We start from the raw sequence: 18,686 nt of genomic DNA, 5'->3' as shown, positions 1-18,686 counted from the left end.
ACAATTACTCCCTGCATACTAAAAGAGGAGAAAGAGAGACTAGTTTGACTGCAGGCAAACCAACAGCCTTACTGGAATGTCAAAGAGAATGTCAGAGAGAATGTCAGTGTGCAGAGCTCTTACGTTCAGCTCCCCAGTTAAAGATTTAACAGCAAGGTCTGGAGGGAAAGTAGGGCACAGAGTGAGGCGAGCCAGGCTAGGAAAGAAGAAGCGGCATAAGAGGGCAGATTGGGAGATTTGAGGCCTGACTGTGCCTGCTCTGAGATGGCTGGATGGTGGTCGTGGCAGGAGGGCCAGCACTCAAGCGAAATATGAAATAACATGGGTAAAAGAAGGAGGGAGGAGGTGGTGAAGGGCCCTGGAGGGAGTGTGGCAAAATAGAGAACAGGCGACTGATTCCAGATGAATAAAAGATACAGCACAAATATTTATACTCATTTAGGCACAGAGGTAGCTCGCTGTGGTAGCGAAGCAGACCAGACTGGCTGTAAAAACAGCATGGCAGACAAACCAGAGTTATTATTATACTGCCTGTATTAATGCATTTAAAAATAGCAAATTATGGATGTCAAATCGAAAGAGGGAGAGAGGGGGGTTGCTGTAGGGCGTTTCCTGATAAAAGGAGAGCGCGAGCGGGAGAAAGCGAGCGAGCAAGTGTGGTAGGTATTAGGTAGTGCTGATGCGATGCCAGGCTGGCACACAGGCTGAATGAACAACAAGGAAGCAGAGCTCATCGCTTTGGGAATGCAGCTAAAAGCAAAACACTATCGTTTTATGAGCATCTCTCCTCTGTTATTGTTAAAAAAACGTATCTAAAAAGAAATCCACACACGCCTAGAGCATATTATACAGCTAAGCAAATCCAATGCAAGTCAATAGAGAATGAAGTCTGCTACAGCGCACACCATCTTTCAAAATATTTCTGCAGCATTTAAGGTCCCCAAGAACACTGGCCATCATTCTTAATGGAAGAAGTTTGGAACCACCAAGACTTCCTAGAGCTGGCCCGCCTGGCAAAACTGAGCAATCAGGGGAGAAAGGCCTTGGTCAGGGAGGTGACCAAGAACCCAATGGTCACTCCAGAGTTCCTCTGCAGAGATGGGAGAACCATCTCTGCAGCATTCTACCAAAATCAGGCCTTTAGGGTAGAGTGGCAAGATGGAACCCACTGCTCAGTAAAAAGACAACAGCCCGCTTGGAGTTTGCCAAAAGGACTCTGACCATAAGAAACAAGATTCTCTGGTTTGATGAAAGCAAGATTGAACTCTGGCCTGAATGCCAAATGCCACATCTGGAGGAAACCTGGCACCACCCCAACGGTAAAGCATGGTGGTGGAAGCATCATGCTGTGGGGATGTTTTTCAGTGGCAGGGTCTGGTAGACCAGTCAGGATCAAGTGAAAGATGAACGGAGCAAGGTACAGAGATATCCTTGATTAAAACCTGCTCCAGAGTGCTCAGGACATCAGACAGGGGTAAAGGTTCACCTTGCAACAGGAGAAAGACCCTAAGCACATAGCACACAGCCAAGACAATGCAGGAGTGGCTTCGGGACAAGTTTGAGTGGCCCAGCCAAAGCCCAGACTTGAATATGATCAAACATCTCTGGAGAGACATGAAATTATCTGTGCAGCAACGCTCCCCATCCAACCTGGGAGCTTGAGAGGATCTGCAGAGAAGAATGGGAGAAACTCCCCGAATACAGGTGTGCCAAGCTTGTAGCGTCATACCCAAGACGACTCATGGCTGAATTGCTGCCAAAGGTGCTTCAAGAAAGTTCTGAGTAAAGGGTCTGAATACATATGTAAGTGTTATTTTTACATTTGCAAACATTTCTAAAAACTGTTTTTGCTTTGTCATTATGGGGTAGTGTGTGTAGATGAGGAAAAAACTATTTAATCCATTTTAGAATAAAGGTTGTAACTTACACTTTCCGAATGCACTGTATTTGGCATATTTGGGTTTAGAACAGGTCAAGTAATACTATATGCTTTTAAACAATTTAATTCTGAAATGTACCTCAAAAAAGCCATTTTAATGTCTTCACATTTTCTCAAAATCCAAACTTAGATTGACACTGATATTGTAATTATCGATGTGGCCTAAATACACACTTGCACCAACTACACTGAACAAAAATATAAATAACAATTTACTGAGTTAGAGTTCATAAGGAAATCTGTCAATTGAAATAAATTCAGTAGGCTCTAATCTATGGGTTTCACATGACCAGTAATACAGATATGCATCTGTTGGTCATAGGTATCTTTAAAAAAAGGTAGGGGCGTGGATCTGAAAACTAGTCAGTATTTGGTGGGACTACCATTTGCCTAATGCAGCTTGACACATCCCCTTTGGATAGAGTTTATCAGGCTGTTGATTGTGGCCTGTGGAATGTTGTCCCACTCCTCAATGGCTGTGCGAAGTTGCGGGATATTGGCGGGAACTGGAACACGCCGTCGTACACGTCAATCCAGAGCATCCCGAACATGCTCAATGCATGACATGTCTGGTGACATTTTCAGCTTGCAGGAATTGTGTACAGATTCTTGCGACATGGGACTGTGCATTATCATGCTGAAACATGAGGGGATGGCGGCAGATGAACGGCATGACAATGGGCCTCAGGATTTCGTAATGGTATCTCTGTGCATTCAAATTGCCATCGTAAATGCAATTCTTCGTTGTCCATAGCTTATGCCTGCCCATCCAATGACCCCACCGCCACCATGAGGCACTCTATTCACAATGTTGACATTGGCAAATCGCTTGCATACACACCACCATTTGCCCGCAACAGTTGATACCGGGATTCATCCGTGAAGAGCACACTTCTCCAGTGTGCCAGTGGCCATCGAAGGTGAGCATTTTCTCACTTTAGTCGGTTACAACGCCAAAATGCAGTCAAGGTCAAGTCACTGACAAACATGCAGATGAGCTTCCCTGAGACGGTTTCTGAGAGTTTGTGCAGAAATTCTTGGGTTGTGCAAACCCACAGTTTTATCAGCTGCCCAGTTGGCTGGTTTAAGACTATCCCACAGGTAAAGAAGATAGGTGTGGAATAGAGGTCGACCGATTATGATTTCTCACCACCGATACCGATTATTGGAGGACCAAAAAAGCCGCTGCCGATTAAATCTGCCGATTTTTTATTTTATTTATCTGTAATAATGACAATTACAACAATACTGAACACTTACTTTAACTTAATATAATACATCAATAAAATCAATTTAGCCTCAAATAAATAATGAAACATGTTCAATTTGGTTTAAATAATGCAAAAACAAAGTGTTGGAGAAGGAAGTAAGTGCAATATGTGCCATGTAAGAAAGCTAACGTTTAAGTTCCTTGCTCAGAACATGAGAACATATGAAAGCTGGTGGTTCCTTTTAACATGAGTCTTCAATATTCCCAGGTAAGATGTTTTAGGTTGTAGTTATTATAGGACTATTTCTCTCTATACGATTTGTATTTCATATACCTTTGACTATTGGATGTTCTTATAGGCACTTTAGTATTGCCAGTGTAACAATATAGCTTCCGTCCCTCTCCTCGCTCCTACCTGGGCTCGAACCAGGAACACATCGACAACAGCCACCCTCGAAGCAGCGTTACCCATGTAGAGGATGGGAAAAAAACTACTCCAAGTCTCAGAGCGACGTTTGAAACGCTATTAGCGCGCACCCCGCTAACTAGCTAGCCATTTCATATCGGTTACACCAGCCTAATCTTGGGAGTTGACAGGCTTGAAGTCATAAACAGCGCAATGCATTGCGAAGGGCTGCTGGCAAAACGCACAGAAGTGCTATTTTGAATGAACGCTTACGAGCCTGCTGGTGCCTACCATCGCTCAGTCAGACTGCTCTATCAAATCATAGACTTAATTATAACATAGCACAAACACGAGCCTTAGGTAATTAATATGGTTGAATCCGGAAACTATCATCGAGAACAAAACGTTATTCCTGTTACATTGCACAACCTTCAGTGTTATGTCATAATTACGTAAAATTCTGGCAAATTAGTTGGCAACGAGCCAGGCGGCCCAAACTGTTGCGTATACCCTGACTGCGTGCAATGAACGCAAAATGACAATTGCACCTGGTTAATATTGCCTGCTAACCTGGATTTATCTTAGCTAAATATGCAGGATTAAAAATATATACTTCTGTGTATTGATTTAAAAAAAGGCATTGATGTTTATGGTTGGAACAACGTGTACCTAAGCGATTATATGCAATGCAGGATAGGCTAGATAAACTAGTAATATCATCAACCATGTGTAGTTAACTAGTGATTATGATTGATTGATTGTTTTTTCTGCCCCTGAACAAGGCAGTTAACCCACCGTTCCTAGGCCATTATTGAAAATAAGAATGTGTTCTTAACTAACTTGCCTTTTTTTTTTTTAAATCAATAAAAATAAATAAATAGGCCAAATCGGCATCTTTATTGGTTGCAGTTATATATACAGTCAACTCCCATACAAGTGGATAAAATAACTTGCCAGCACAGTGTTGGGGAAGCTGTTTGGGGCGGGTTGCTTGAATCTCATTTAAGCACATCACGTTGTTTATACATTGTTTAATTGTTTCCCTGGAGAATAACAGACAGAGTAAAGACCTGTTGTTTATGATGGTTCTTATATTCTACTGACCTTTATTGTGGCGTCCTCGGAGGCAGACACCATGACACTGAAGACTGGGTGGAAGATGACACGTGTGACGGGGGAACGATGGCCGCTCAGCGCGTACTTCTCCGGCGGGCGAGGTATCCACTCTTTGGGGTCACGCTTCTGGGCTATGGGCCCACCCAAGGTGATCTCCTCCTTGGCCTCATTCAGCTTTGACTCCAGCTCCATCACCTTTGGGTCAGGGGGCATATGTAGACATTGTAATACCGTGACAATAGGATATGCGCTAACTATGAAGGAAATTCGATGTTTCTGGCACATAATGGCTACCGTGCATCATCTGGTGGGAAATACATATTGGTGGTGGATGAGGTGAGTTTAGCCCTTACAACGTAAAGCACTTGGAAAACCTCCATTTTGGAATACAGTACGTGTATAATCTGTAAAGGCAAGCAAAAATGTCTCATACAAGCTTGCTAATGCTGATGATACATGGAAATCTCTGCTGGCTTCTTCAGTGTACTTCTAAGTAAGCACATCAAAGCCACCCATATCAAACCATCTCATATCTTAAGGGCATTGGGTTAACACATTCAATTCTTTGTAGTGTAACCTTTTTAATACGCTGTGTATATTGAGTATCGGCTCAGATGACGTTCCGCCGCAGTCATGGGCCAAGACTAGGAGACACAATCCCCAGCTACAACAGCATCCCCTGAAACAAAACAAACCTTCTTTTGTAATCTGATGACTGAGGTCCATTTCTTTTCCAAAAGGCCAGCATACTTCTTATCCAATTCTTCATTCTGGTTGGGGAAGAAAAAAAAAGTTATGAAAAGAACACTGCACGCACACAGAAACACAATCTAGCACAGAATTTAGCTTAGGCCTAATCAGTGGGGTCTATGGGTCTGCCTGAGGGGCAGCTGTGATTGCAGACAGAGTCCTCGGGTACAGTAGAGGGAGAGAGCGCAGTAATAAGGAATGGGATTTACACCCCTACAGCCAAACAGTCAGCCTTGAGGCCAATTGTAAACACACATCCATACGGAGATATACGTACAGAGACAAACACATTCTTAATCCCCCTCACACAAGCTAATCTCCTGCAGACAAGGGTTTATGCCCTCAAACAGTACACTGGGGAGGGAAATTAACTTCAGGGAGCCTGGCAGAGAGCGGCTTCCACCTGGAGAAAAAACTAGCAACAGGGATGTGGAGGCCATTTTTCTAAAGGGCAAGGGAGGGACTTCTGGTACGCGTTTACAGAATGGCTAGGGTATGGAGTAAGGCGAACTTAAGTGAAACCTGTTACGGGTACTAGCCAAGATCAAGACTGGCATGTTGCCTAAAAACGAGCCTACATGTTTTATTCAGGGGTGGCAGAAAAGGACAAAGCGGTGGTTGGTATGTGTGGAGACGTGAGACATATCTAGCCCCCCAGCTCTTGTTTGTGTTGGGGGTGCCAATGGGCCAGGGTGAGGTCGAGTTAACAGTCACCTGCAGCTGAGCCCCACACTAGCCTCTGCCTCCACAGCATGCTAATCAGATCCATTCACACTGATCAGGGTCATATTATTTCACTGTACTTACATCTGCAACCCTGTTAGCGTGGCTATTCAACTCTAAAAACTCAGAGGTAAGGGATGGTGTGTTTGAGTAGAGTTTGTACGTATTTCCATTGTCTCTTCATGTGGTGTTACTAATGGGAGACGATGAAAGAGCCACGAGGGAGATGGGTTGTACTACCCCAACACACCTCTCTGGTGATTCAGTACTATACCAGGTCACCAACTTCAGCTCAGCTATCAAACAAACCATTCAAAAATCTGATTGACAGGCTAACCAGTTTCAGTGAGGGGGGAAAAAATTGCTTTGTGGTAGATTTAACCCATTTCTTTCCCCTCTTAGGAGAAGAGAGAACATGTTGATGTGTGAAGTAGTGCTGCAGGCACAGAGGGCAGGTGTGTGTACTGAAGCTGAGCTGCTGCTGCTCCTTGGAAGAAATAGCAGAGGTGTACAAGAGAACAGTTGCTGCCTCGCTCAGCGCTTGGAGCGATAAGAAGGGGGGAGGAGGAGAGGTGATGGAGGGATGAAAGGAGTCGTGGCACTGTGCCTGTGAAGAGAGGGAGGAGAGAGAAATGTGATCTGCCATCTGCCGATGGCTTAACACAAAGTCAGTCAGTGCTCCACACACACACCACCTTATCTCTATGGTCTGCCAGTCTATCAGCAGGGTGTATGTGTGCGCGCGTGCGGGCCGTGCCAGACGTGAGGTGTGGCATGCTGTTTAGTATGCCATCTTCAACACCACTCTGCTCACCTAGATAGCGCATTACATTATTTTAGGAGGTCTTAAAAGAAACCCAAGACAAAGGCTGTGTAAATGTAGCATTAGGGGAAATGCCTTCATTCTCCATTGGCATAGCCTCCTCATTTAACAGATAATGAATAGACTAGATTAAGGCAATGGAAGGCTGTTAATGGAATTGCCAGCATCATTAGGGCAGGCTTTTAACACAATCCTTCCAAAGTGCGTGCGTGTGTGGTGTCAGACGCATCAGAGAGCTTCTCCGTCCATAGTAATCATCTATTATTCAGCCTGTTTCCACTAACTAGGGAGAAGGAAGGACTGAAGACCCTCTCCTATCTGTGCTATACAAAAATAGGGAGGTCATGACAAAGACTGGGAGAAAGAGAGGCAGAGGGAGCATTTACATGTTAACTTGTCACACGTTGTCTTGGCTCCTTGTTTTGTCTTGTTTGAGGAGAGATTGTTCATTGCATAAATTCAAAGGGCTCTTTCATTCGGGGCTTTAGCTGCTAGCTACCTGCAGTTACATTAGCTCTGATAGAGCACAGCTAGGAAGACAGGGAGAGAGGTTATCTGCATCTTCTGTTCCACAACCCTGACTGCAGCGTCACCCCCGTGTGTGTGTGTGTGTGTGTGTCAGACTACCTAATCATGGCTCTAAAGCACCTTAATCAGGCTCATATGGCTTCAGTCACGCGTCTGTGTCAATTAAAAGGGGGAATAAAGCAGAAGTTAAAGCCATATTGTTTGGGTAAATAGGCTTGATTGATAGTGTGTGTGTGTGTGTGTGTGTGTGTGTGTGTGTGTGTGTGTGTGTGTGTGTGTGTGATATATATATATATATATATATATATATATATATATATATATATATATAATGTTCCATCATTACTCACCATGTCTAATTCTGCTTCCTTCTTGAACGTTGAATAAGCCTCTTCATATCCATTGGAACGAAGATAATCAGCTATCGCTCGATTTCTGCAATAGGACAAAACAGCAATTAGTTACCTTGTTAAAAGCAGTAGAGATTAGAAGACGAGACATTGACTTAATTTAGAAAAGGCTTGAGTCTGGGATTTGACTACAGGTAAAACAAATAAAGAAAATAAGCATGTCTGAGTAACATGTAAATTGCATTGGTCTTTTGTTTGACATGCATTATAGAAAAAAAAACACGCACAGACCAATTTGGCACAGATAGCACATGTCTGCTGTCGATAATGAGATCTTGTTGCTCTGGGCACATAATGGAGGAATCACTCCCACAGAGTAGAGAGAAAATGAAAACAAGCCTACTGTACACCACAGAAACAACTGCAGAGTCCGCACACACACACACACACACACACTGCTAGTCTATAAAATTCTTTACATTAGACGAGACACGAGCCAAGTGAAAGATGAGCTAGCGGTATGAGATGGAGATAAACCAGACAGAGAGAAGATACAGTGAAATGACTGCCCGACTCTTCCTCTGTTCAGGGTTGGGCCAACACACACACTTAACTGACCTGTGGGTGCACCCTGGAACTAAAGCCACAGCTGAGGCTAAATTTACCCACCCAGGGCTAGGTTATTTCAGTGCTAAAAGTCATTCAGCTGAAACTGTTGTCTGAACCAGGGTTTCCATTAAGAAAATGTGGAGCAGGACATTTGACCAGCAACATTACATTTATTGACATACACATTCTATCAATGTTGCACCCAATGCATATGTTTAAGATAATGACTAAAGTATTCCACCCTGAAACTGCATAACTGTGTGAAATGTGTTAGAATCATAAGAATATAATCTGATGTGTGTAGCTTGGTTAGAATTATAACTAGGGCATTGTATTATTTTGTAGCTATGCAAGCAGGGAGCAACTGTGAGGCGAGAACCATGTATGGGGGGGTGGGAAAAAAATACTGCCTGTCTAAGCAGGGAGTAGCCTATGATAAGAAATTGTGTGTGTGTGTGTGTGTGTGTGTGTGTGTGTGTGTAAAAAGACTGGCTCTGAATTTTGAGGGGCAGAGCGCTCTCTGAATAAAGTATTGATCTATTGCAGACTGGGACTTTGTCTAATTCTTCATTAACCAGAACGTTACAACCTCTGGGAATTGGTCAAAGCTTGAGTGATAGTTGAGTTCAACCATTGAGATAACAAAATTCTCGTGACAAACGTGCACAAGACAGTAGGCCACACACAAATGTTTGTTTCATAACGCAATTAGTGGGAAAACAGTTGTCTAAGTGCACAGCACATGCAAGCGGTTTCATGTGACTGATATGAAAATATCCATTGGGAAAGTAAAAAAGGGAGATCTAATAGGCTGCTTTGAAGCAAGTTAAGACATGCCTCTATGTATTAAAACGTTCAGGTTTCAAATTACGTATACACTACATCACCAAAAGTATGTAGACACCTGCTCGTCAAACATCTCATTCCAAAATCAAGGGCAGTAATATGGAGTTGGTCCCCCGTTTGCTGGTATAACAGCCTCCACTCTACTGGGCAGGCTTTCCACTAGATGTTGGAACATTGCTGCGGGGACTTGCTTCCATTCAGCCACAAGAGTATTAGTGAGGTCGGGCACTGATGTTAGGTGATTAGGCCTAGCTTGCAGTCAGCGTTCTAATTCATCCCAAAGGTGTTCAATGATGTTGAGGTCAGGGGTCTGTGTAGGCCAATCAAGTTCTTTCACATTGATCTCGTCAAACGATTTCTGTAGGGACCTCACTTTGTAGACAGGGCATTGTCATGCTGAAACAGGAATGGGCTTTTCCCATGCCGTTGCCACAAAGTTTGAAGCACAGAACCGTCTAGAATGTCACTAGGCTGTAGTGTTAAGAATTCCCTTCACTGGGAGTAAGGGGCCTAGCCCGAACCATGAAAAACAGCTCCACTATGCATTGGGGAAGGCGTTCTCCTGGCATCCCCCAAACCAAGATTCGTCTGTCGGACTACCAGATAGTCAAGCGCCATTAATCACTCCAGAGAAGGCGTTTCCACTACTCCAATGGCAGCGAGCTTTACACCACACCAGCTGACGCTTGGCATTGCACATGGTGATCTTAGGGTTCTGTGTGGCTGCTGGGCCACGGAAATCCATTTCATGAAGCTACCGACAAACAGTTAGTGCTGACGTTGCTTCCAGAGGCAGTTTGGAACTCAGTAGTGAGTGTTGCAAATGAGGACGCGATTTTTACGTGCTACTCACTTCAGCACTCGACAGTCCCATTTTGAGCTTGTGTGGCTTACCACTTCGTGGCTAAGCAGTTTTTGCTCCTAGACGTTTCCACTTCACAATAACACCTTTTTCAGTTGACAGGGGAAGCTTTCGCAGGGCAGAAAATTGACAAACGGTCTTGTCGGAAAGGTGGCATCCTATGACGGTGCCACGTTGAAAGTCACTGAGCCCTACAATAAGGACATTCTACTGCCAATGTTTGTCTACGGAGAGTGCATGGCTGTGTGCTTGATTTTATACACCTGTCAGCAACGGGTGTGGCTGAAATAGCTGAATCTACTAATTTGAAGGGGTGTCCACACACTGTATACACACAAGTATGTTTTAAAAATGCATACTGCCTCCAGTTCATTGCAAAGTGGTGTGATGCGCTGATGAAGCCTGCCTTCCATCGCCTCTCTTACAAAACAACTGGGACCACAGGAATATCAGACTTCCGACTTCTGTGCATTCGAGACAATTATTATTTTTTAAACATTAGCTCCGACTGGAAAAAATTGTTTTGAACAGTCATCTAACTCGGGAACTCCGGCTTCTTTCTAGAGCTCCGACTTTCCGACCTGAAGATCAGACGTCATGATTTGACCTCATTTTTCAAGAGTTCCCAGCTGTCTCGAAAGCAGCGGAAGATACTGCAGTCTGTCTGACAGATTGTCATTTCAAAGGCTCTGTATATGTATGCTGTACACATGTGATTAAAACAAATACTGTACACACAGCAATTTAATTCCACAAAATTATACAAAGTAACTTAGACATAAGCATGGCCAGTCAAATGTATTTACCGCAACTGGTGAATAGCCTAATGAATGAATAGCCTAAAAAGCATTACTTTGCATTTTGGGATTTTTTATTTTCTTCTTCTGACAATTAACGGACAAAAGCCAGCTATTACTGGCTAACGGAAACCCTGGTCTGAACAGAATGAATTTACAGTGAGAACAGAATGTGAGTTTAACCTGTTGGGGATAGGGGGCAGTATTTGCACGGCTGGATAAAAAACGTACCCGATTTAATCTGGTTACTACTCCTGCCCAGTAACTAGAATATGCATATAATTATTGGCTTTGGATAGAAAACACCCTAAAGTTTCTAAAACTGTTTGAATGGTGTCTGAGTATAACAGAACTCATTTGGCAGGCAAAAACCTGAGAAGATTCTGAACAGGAAGTGGCCTGTCTGACCATTTCTTGCCCTCCTTGATCATCTCTAACAAAAACAGGGGATCTCTGGCATGACGTGACACTTCCTACGGCTCCCATGGGCTCTCAGAAGGCGGGAAAAAGCTGAACGATGTAATTCCATCCCCAGGCTGAAACACATTAGTGCTCTATCAGAGGGCCATCAGACTGAGGCTCGTACATGAGGGGATAGCATGCTTTTAATTTCACTCTTTGTATTAAAAAACGATTTCCCCGGTCGGAATATTATCGCTTTTTTACGAGAAAAATTGCATAAAAATTGATTTTAAACAGCGGTTGACATGCTTCGAAGTACGGTAATGGAATATTTACAATTTTTTTGTCACGAAACGCGTCGTGCTCGTCACCCTTATTTACCCTTTCGGATAGTGTCATGAACGCACGAACAAAACGCCGCTATTTGGATATAACAATGGATTATTTGGGACCAAACCAACATTTGTTATTGAAGTAGCAGTCCTGGGAGTGCATTCTGACGAAGAACACCAAAGGTAATAACATTTTTCTTATAGTAAATCTGACTTTGGTGAGTGCTAAACTTGCTGGGTGTCTAAATAGCTAGCCCTGTGATGCCGGGCTATCTACTTAGAATATTGCAAAATGTGCTTTCACCGAAAAGCTATTTTAAAATCGGACATACCGAGTGCATAGAGGAGTTCTGTATCTATAATTCTTAAAATAATTGTTATGCTTTTTGTGAACGTTTATCGTGAGTAATTTAGTAAATTCACCGGAAGTGTTCGATGGGAATGCTAGTCACATGCTAGTCACCTGCCAATGTAAAAAGCTGGTTTTTGATATAAATATGAACTTGATTGAACAGACATGCATGTATTGTATAACATAATGTCCTAAGATTATCATCTGATGAAGCTCATCAAGGGTTAGTGCTGCATTTAGCTGTGGTTTGGGTTTGTGACATTATATACTAGCTGGGTACTCTGCTGACATAATCTAATGTTTTGCTTTCGTTGTAAAGCCTTTTTGAAATCGGACAGTGTGGTTAGATTAACGAGAGTCTTGTCTTTAAAATGCTGTAAAATAGTCATATGTTTGAGAAATTGAAGTAATAGCATTTCTAAGGTATTTGAATAACGCGCCACGGGATTCAACTGGCTGTTGAGTAGGTGGGACGCTAGCCCATAGAGGTTAAGTAGTAAATATCGATATTAGGTGTCAAAGTTCAAGGAGGGCTTACTCCAACAGCATTGTATGGGTCTGGGTGTGTGTGGGGGCATTGGGCAAGGCTATTCATCTGAGTGAGAAAAATGACCAAAAAAAATAAAAAGATGTTGGGCTTGGCAGAGACACGGAGGCTGGCTGGCTTTAAAGTGGTGTGTGTGTCTGTTTGACAGTCTGTCAGGACAGCATGTAGCTGGCCTTTCAGCCTGACTGCACCCTGTGCCCCATGTACCACCCTGCCCTCGCCCCTCCTCCTATTCCACCCCTCCTGTATCCCTGCCTACTCCCAGATGACAGAAGCAGTGTGATTACAGCTGAAGGTCAGCAGGGGGTTATCGCTCGTGTGACAGCCTGCTGCAGGTCTGGTGAGGAGGTTAGTGTGTTGTGTAAAAGAGTAGAAAGATGTGTGTTGCGACTGTGTGTGTACCGTGTTTCCCAAGCTCCACCCAGGCCCAGCAGACAGAGACAGAAACCCCTGAAGCATATTGGTTGTGCGTATGTACTAGTGTCATCCTGGGCTGCAACAGAACAGTCAGTCTTACTCTGGGGCTGCTTGCAGCAGCAGACAATGGTACACTGTGGGCCTCTCAGCTGAGACGGGCAAAACAAAAAGATCCTTGGTGTCATCTACAGAGATATTAAAAGAACCCAAACCAGCCACAGCCTGTTCTGTCCTTCCCTCCAGAAACGCACAAAACCCTGCACAAGGGTTTCCAGAGCCAAGCGAGAGATACAGACATCACCCCATCTCATTTCAGATTCATTAAACCCTTACAGTACCACCAAGGATTGTTAAAACTAAGCCACGATCGATCACAGCCTGTTGTTTCAAATGGGAACAAATGAGTGATAGTGGGCAGAGCAAGCAAGAAGGTGAGCAGAGCCAAGCATGAGCTAGCGAGATGCTATTGGCACGTTCTACCATGCATTTGCATATTTCCGTTATGGAACGCCTACTCTGAAGTGCCCATGTGCAATAACTCAATTCACCATGGCACTCCTTTAAACAAGCCTTATTTTTTTTTTTAACTTTTTTAAAGTCCACTCTGGATTCTAGTTTTGGGAACAGAAAACTGTATTGAGATCAAAATGTTTCATCTATAAGAACATTTACAGATGGTCAGCCAAAATACATCTCATTCCATCTTCTCCCACTGCTGGCCAATGGGCTTCCTCTCACTACCATATTTGGTAGTGAGTGGAAACGCCAAGCGGATGCGTCACATTTATACATCTGGTGAAATATCTGGCCAATTCATTATTCTACCTCAGCTAGGAACAGGATGTATCAATAAGAGCAACAAACAGACTGGGAAGGACAAAAGCATTTTAGTGTCAGCATCAGTCAAGAATCAAGATGCTGCAGTGTCGGACTGACTGCTGAGATCCATGCTTTTCCCTCCTCACCCTGGCTCGACCTCTGGGGGGGATTTATTTTTTTAAATATATATATATATATATATATATATATATATATATATATATATATATATATATATATATATATATATATATATATATATATATATATATATATATATATCTCAAATTCACTATATGGCAAGAACAGACGAGGGAGAGAAGGGGAAAAAGAGGGAGAGAAGAGGAAGAGAAAACAGAGGGAAAAAGAAAAGGGAGAGGGTAGGAGAGAGAAATGGGAAGAGAGGACTAACAGAGCGCAGGCACGCTGGTCTCCATGGCTACCAGCCCACAGTGAGAGGAAACTGTGGTTGGTTGGTATCAGTGAGTGGGTCGCCATGGCCAGAGGTAACAAAAGACATCCTCGCTCAGAGTACATGCTGTATGTACAAAACCTGTTGTTTACCAATTCAACACACACCGATGTCACACATATCAACTATCCATCTAAAATGTGTCTGGCAAATAGATTACGTCATGCTGCTTACTTAAAGACAGCCAATACCCAACCCCACCCTTTTTATAAAAATAAGACATCATGAGAAACTCCTATAACAAGGATTTCACCAGCTATTGCACCAATGGGAGAGTAGACAAAAACGTATAACAACCCTAAACATAGGCTGAATGCAGCAGAAGGTGCAATGCTGGTATTCAAATGGCAGAGACAGTACAGTGAGAGCAGTTCCATGAAGAATATACCACAAACAGAGCAAGGAGATGCTGCATTAGTTCATAGAGCACTAGCCTGTTGCCAGCCAGCCAGTTTGTTGATCACATCACTTCCTGTTGAGCTAGATCCTCACCACACATACTAGCTTCAAGAGCCCCGCCCCAGAGCAGCCACGCTGCTGCACAGCTTTCACACTGCATCACTATTTTTTTTTTTTTATTTAACCTTAAATTAACTAGACAAGTCAGTTAAAAACAAATTCATATTTACAATGACGGCCTAGGAACAGTGGATTAAATGCCTTGTTCAGGGGCAGAACGACAGATATTTACCTTGTCAGCTCGGAGCCAATCTAGCAACCTTTCAGTTATGGCCCAACGCTCTAACCACTAGGCTACCTGCCACCCCTAAATTCACTATGAAATTAATTTAGAAGCAAAGCGCCACTGAGACCTGGTGCTGCATGTATCAAGCATCTCAGAGTAGGATTGCTGATAGAGTCAGTTTTGCCTTTTAGATCATAATGAATAATACTACATGGACAGGGGGGGGGGGGTTGTTACATACTGCCCAGTCTTATACCCTACAACAGACCATAGAGTCAGACATTCACACATTTCAGTATACACTCACTCAGTCTTGATTGTACCAATCATTACCAAGCCATGGGCTACTTTGCCATCTTCTTACTGGTCAATCAATCCAGGCTATAAAACCAGCTTTTCTGCTTCGCCAGCCAGGACACCATCTAGCCAGTGGTGCATCTCTAACAAGGTTTCTCAAGTACACTTGACATCACACCAGTAGACAAGAAGATGTATAGACCTGCTGAATATTTCAACACTAGCCTGTATCATTGAATGTTTTATAAGCAATGTCTGAACTGTGAGGAACCGTGTCACATATAGAATTCTATTCCCTTTAGAATTGTATATCCATTTGTATGTAGGTCAAGTCTTTGATGATCATATATGCTGGTTGTGTGTAGGTATACCCTGCAGACCTGGTTTTAAAATAAGGTAGCTAGTATTCGTTTTCTTGCCTGCCTGGATTACCGATTGGGTGGAATTTGCACTTCTTGGACTATTCCATTAACCCAGGCAAGCTCAATGACGTGCAACTAAAGTATTTGAAAGATAACATGGTATTATTTGAACCCAAGTGTGGTATTGGCGTATTAAGGCTTCTATGTGGTAGACCTTAACTCTGAATAGGCTCAATGTTTTATGAGTTGCCCTGCGCTGCCTGCCTGCTGCCGTATATAGAGAATGATATCACAACCTGGGCTTGTTCTGGCTCAGTGTTTCTCTCAGTGCTCCTCTCTCTGGCCTGTGAAATGATAACCTCAGTGGAAACAAACAGGGTGGAGGACCGGGCTCAGTACAGTTATAAAAAGACAAGGCCACTTACTGGCAGGCAGAGAAAGACATTACAGAGAGAGAGATAGACATTCGATAAATAAAAGCAATGTGAGAGCGCTTGCGAGAAGAAGTGGTGGGTTTCTTTATTACATTCCCATCGCTGTCCTTGGGCAAAGAATGGGACTGTTTACAGCCCATAGTGTCCGGTGCTTGCCTGCTCTGAGTCGGAGGGATACATGGCTTAGTAGAGCGGTTAAGATCACGAATCCATGATCAGCCATGTGGAAGCCATGGAAGAGCAGCACTATTGTAGGGCACAGGAGTTACTCTGCCGACAGAGGGGGAGGGAGAAAGGGAGAAAAACAAGGGAGCGGGGAGCTTTTAAGACATTTCTATAACAAAGGATTGTGTGGAGCATGTGCACATATTCTTTCCCCCTCTCTAACCATGATCCTTGTATGTACTGTACTCAACAGTTCTTTGAGAATGTGTAGGAAAGGCCTTGTTGCCTCTAACATTCAGGAGTTTGAACCAATTATATAAAAGGATTGGGTCATTACAGTTGTATCCCTGGGCAACCCTAAAATGTCCATGAAAAAGACAAGTCAGTCATACAAATTCTGTCCAGTTCAATGTATCTGATAGGTGGGGTTGGGCTACTCCAGACAAAATAGCTCCCTATTCCCTATTAGCGTACTACTAATGACCAGTGTCTCATAGGGCTCTGGTATGGGGAATAGGGAGCTCTGGCCTAATGTAGTGCACTATGTAGGGAATAGCGTACCATGAGACTGACCCCATGTCTTCATCATTAGACAACAGTAATTAACAGTCTTCTTACCGGCAGACATCCAGCAATTAACCCTTGGCCTACAACAGTAGGGTGGAAATCTGTGGAAATCGAATAAACATAAAAAATACCTATATTTTATTTCAGCAAGAGATATGTTTCTCAATCCACCGCATCCACCGATATTGCTCTTCCGCATCTGAGGTGAAAGGTGGCAGAGCTAGAGCGGTGTTTGTCAGACCATGAGACATCCCGAAAATCGGTCTTCTCATGAAAACGTCTGTAGCGGTCGAAATTATTCGAGGCCGACCCAAAACAACACTGCCGGAGGAGGGGGGCCGGAGCGGTATCCTAGTGAAGCTTCGGATGCACGCACATCACCCACCGCTTCCGAGTATATTACTCGCTAACGTCCAGTCCCTAGTTAAAGTCGACGAAATTAGGGCAAGAGTTGAATTCCAAAGAGATATCTGGGATTGTAACATACCGTTTCACCGAAACGTGGCTAGCTTGGGACATGGTGTCAGGGTCAGTACAGCCAACGGGATATTCAGTGCATGCTGCCAACAGGAATAAACAGCTCTCCGGAAAGAAGGGCAGGGGGTGTATGTTACATGATTAACGACTCATGGTGTAATTGAACCATCATATAAGAACTGAAGTCGTTTTGTTCACCTGACCTAGAAATCCTCAAGGTCAAATGACAAACTGCATTATCTCCCAAGAGAACGCTCCTTTGTTATTGTCACAGCCGTGTATATCCCCCCGCAAGCGGAAACCAAAACGGCCATCAAGGAACTTCACTGGACCTTATGCAAACTGGAGCCATATATACTGAGGCTGCATTTATTGAAGCTGGGAATTTTAACCAAGCTAATTTGAGAACAAGTCTACCTAAAATCTATCAGCCTATCAATTGCAGTAGACGAGCGAGTAACACGCTCAACCATTGCTACTCTAAATTTCGCGACACAAACAAGGCCCTCACCCGGCATCCTTTTGGAAAATCCGACCAAGACTCCATCTTGTTGCTCTCCTCCTATATGCAGAAACTAAACTGAGCAAAAAAAGAAACGTCCTCTCATGGTCAACTGCGTTTATTTTCAGCAAACTTAACTTGTGTAAATATTTGTATGAACATAAGATTCAACAACTGAGAAACTGAACAAGTTCCACAGACATGTTACTAAGAGAAATGGAATAATGTGTCCCTGAACAGGGGGGGGGTCAAAATCAGAAGTAACAGTCAGTATCTGGTGTGGCGACCAGCTGCATTAAGTACTGCAGTGCATCACCTCCTCATGGACTGCACCAGATTTCCCAGTTCTTGCTGTGAGATGTTACCCCACTCTTCCACCAAGGCACCTGCAAGCTCCCAAACATTTCTGGGGGAAATGGCCCTAGCCCTCACCCTCCGATCCAACAGGTCCCAGACGTGGTCTGCCACGGCGAGGACGATCACCTGTCCGTCCCGTCTCCCTGAAGCGCTGCCTTAGGCGTCTCAGTACGGACATTGCAATTTATTGCCCTGGCCACATCTGCAGTCCTCATGCCTCCTTGCAGCATGCCTAAGGCATGTTCACACAGATGAGCAGGGACCCTGGGCATCTTTATTTTGGTGTTTTTCAGAGTCCACAGAAAGGCCTCTGTAGTGTCCTAAGTTTTCATAACTGTGACCTTAATTGCCTACCGTCTGTAAGCTGTTACGGTCTTAACGACCGTTCCACAGGTGCATGTTCAATAATTGTTTATGGTTCATTAAACAAGCATGGGAAACAGTGTTTAAACCCTTTACAATGAAGATCTGAAGTTACTTGGATTTTTATGAATTAACTTTGAATGACAGGGTCTTGAAAAAGGGATGTTTCTTTTTTTT

General features: G+C 43.6%; 1 protein-coding gene across 4 annotated transcripts in view; it reads right to left on the bottom strand.

Moving 5' to 3' along the window:
- Positions 1 to 18,686, bottom strand: part of lis1a (Lissencephaly-1 homolog A) — a 74,143-nt gene that overhangs the window by 14,990 nt on the left and 40,467 nt on the right. For all 4 annotated transcript variants that reach the window (XM_014214213.2, XM_014214214.2, NM_001140383.1 and 1 more), the window contains 3 exon segments: positions 7,846 to 7,930; positions 5,367 to 5,441; positions 4,660 to 4,866 (listed from right to left, as the gene is read on the bottom strand). In XM_014214213.2, the coding sequence (XP_014069688.1) occupies positions 4,660 to 4,866; positions 5,367 to 5,441; positions 7,846 to 7,930 (367 nt within the window).

This window comes from Salmo salar, chromosome ssa09, assembly GCF_905237065.1.
Source record: "Salmo salar chromosome ssa09, Ssal_v3.1, whole genome shotgun sequence".
NCBI classification, from domain to species: Eukaryota; Metazoa; Chordata; class Actinopteri; order Salmoniformes; family Salmonidae; genus Salmo; species Salmo salar.
Note: the sequence above shows the minus strand (reverse complement) of the source record. Positions and strands in the feature narration are given on the sequence as shown.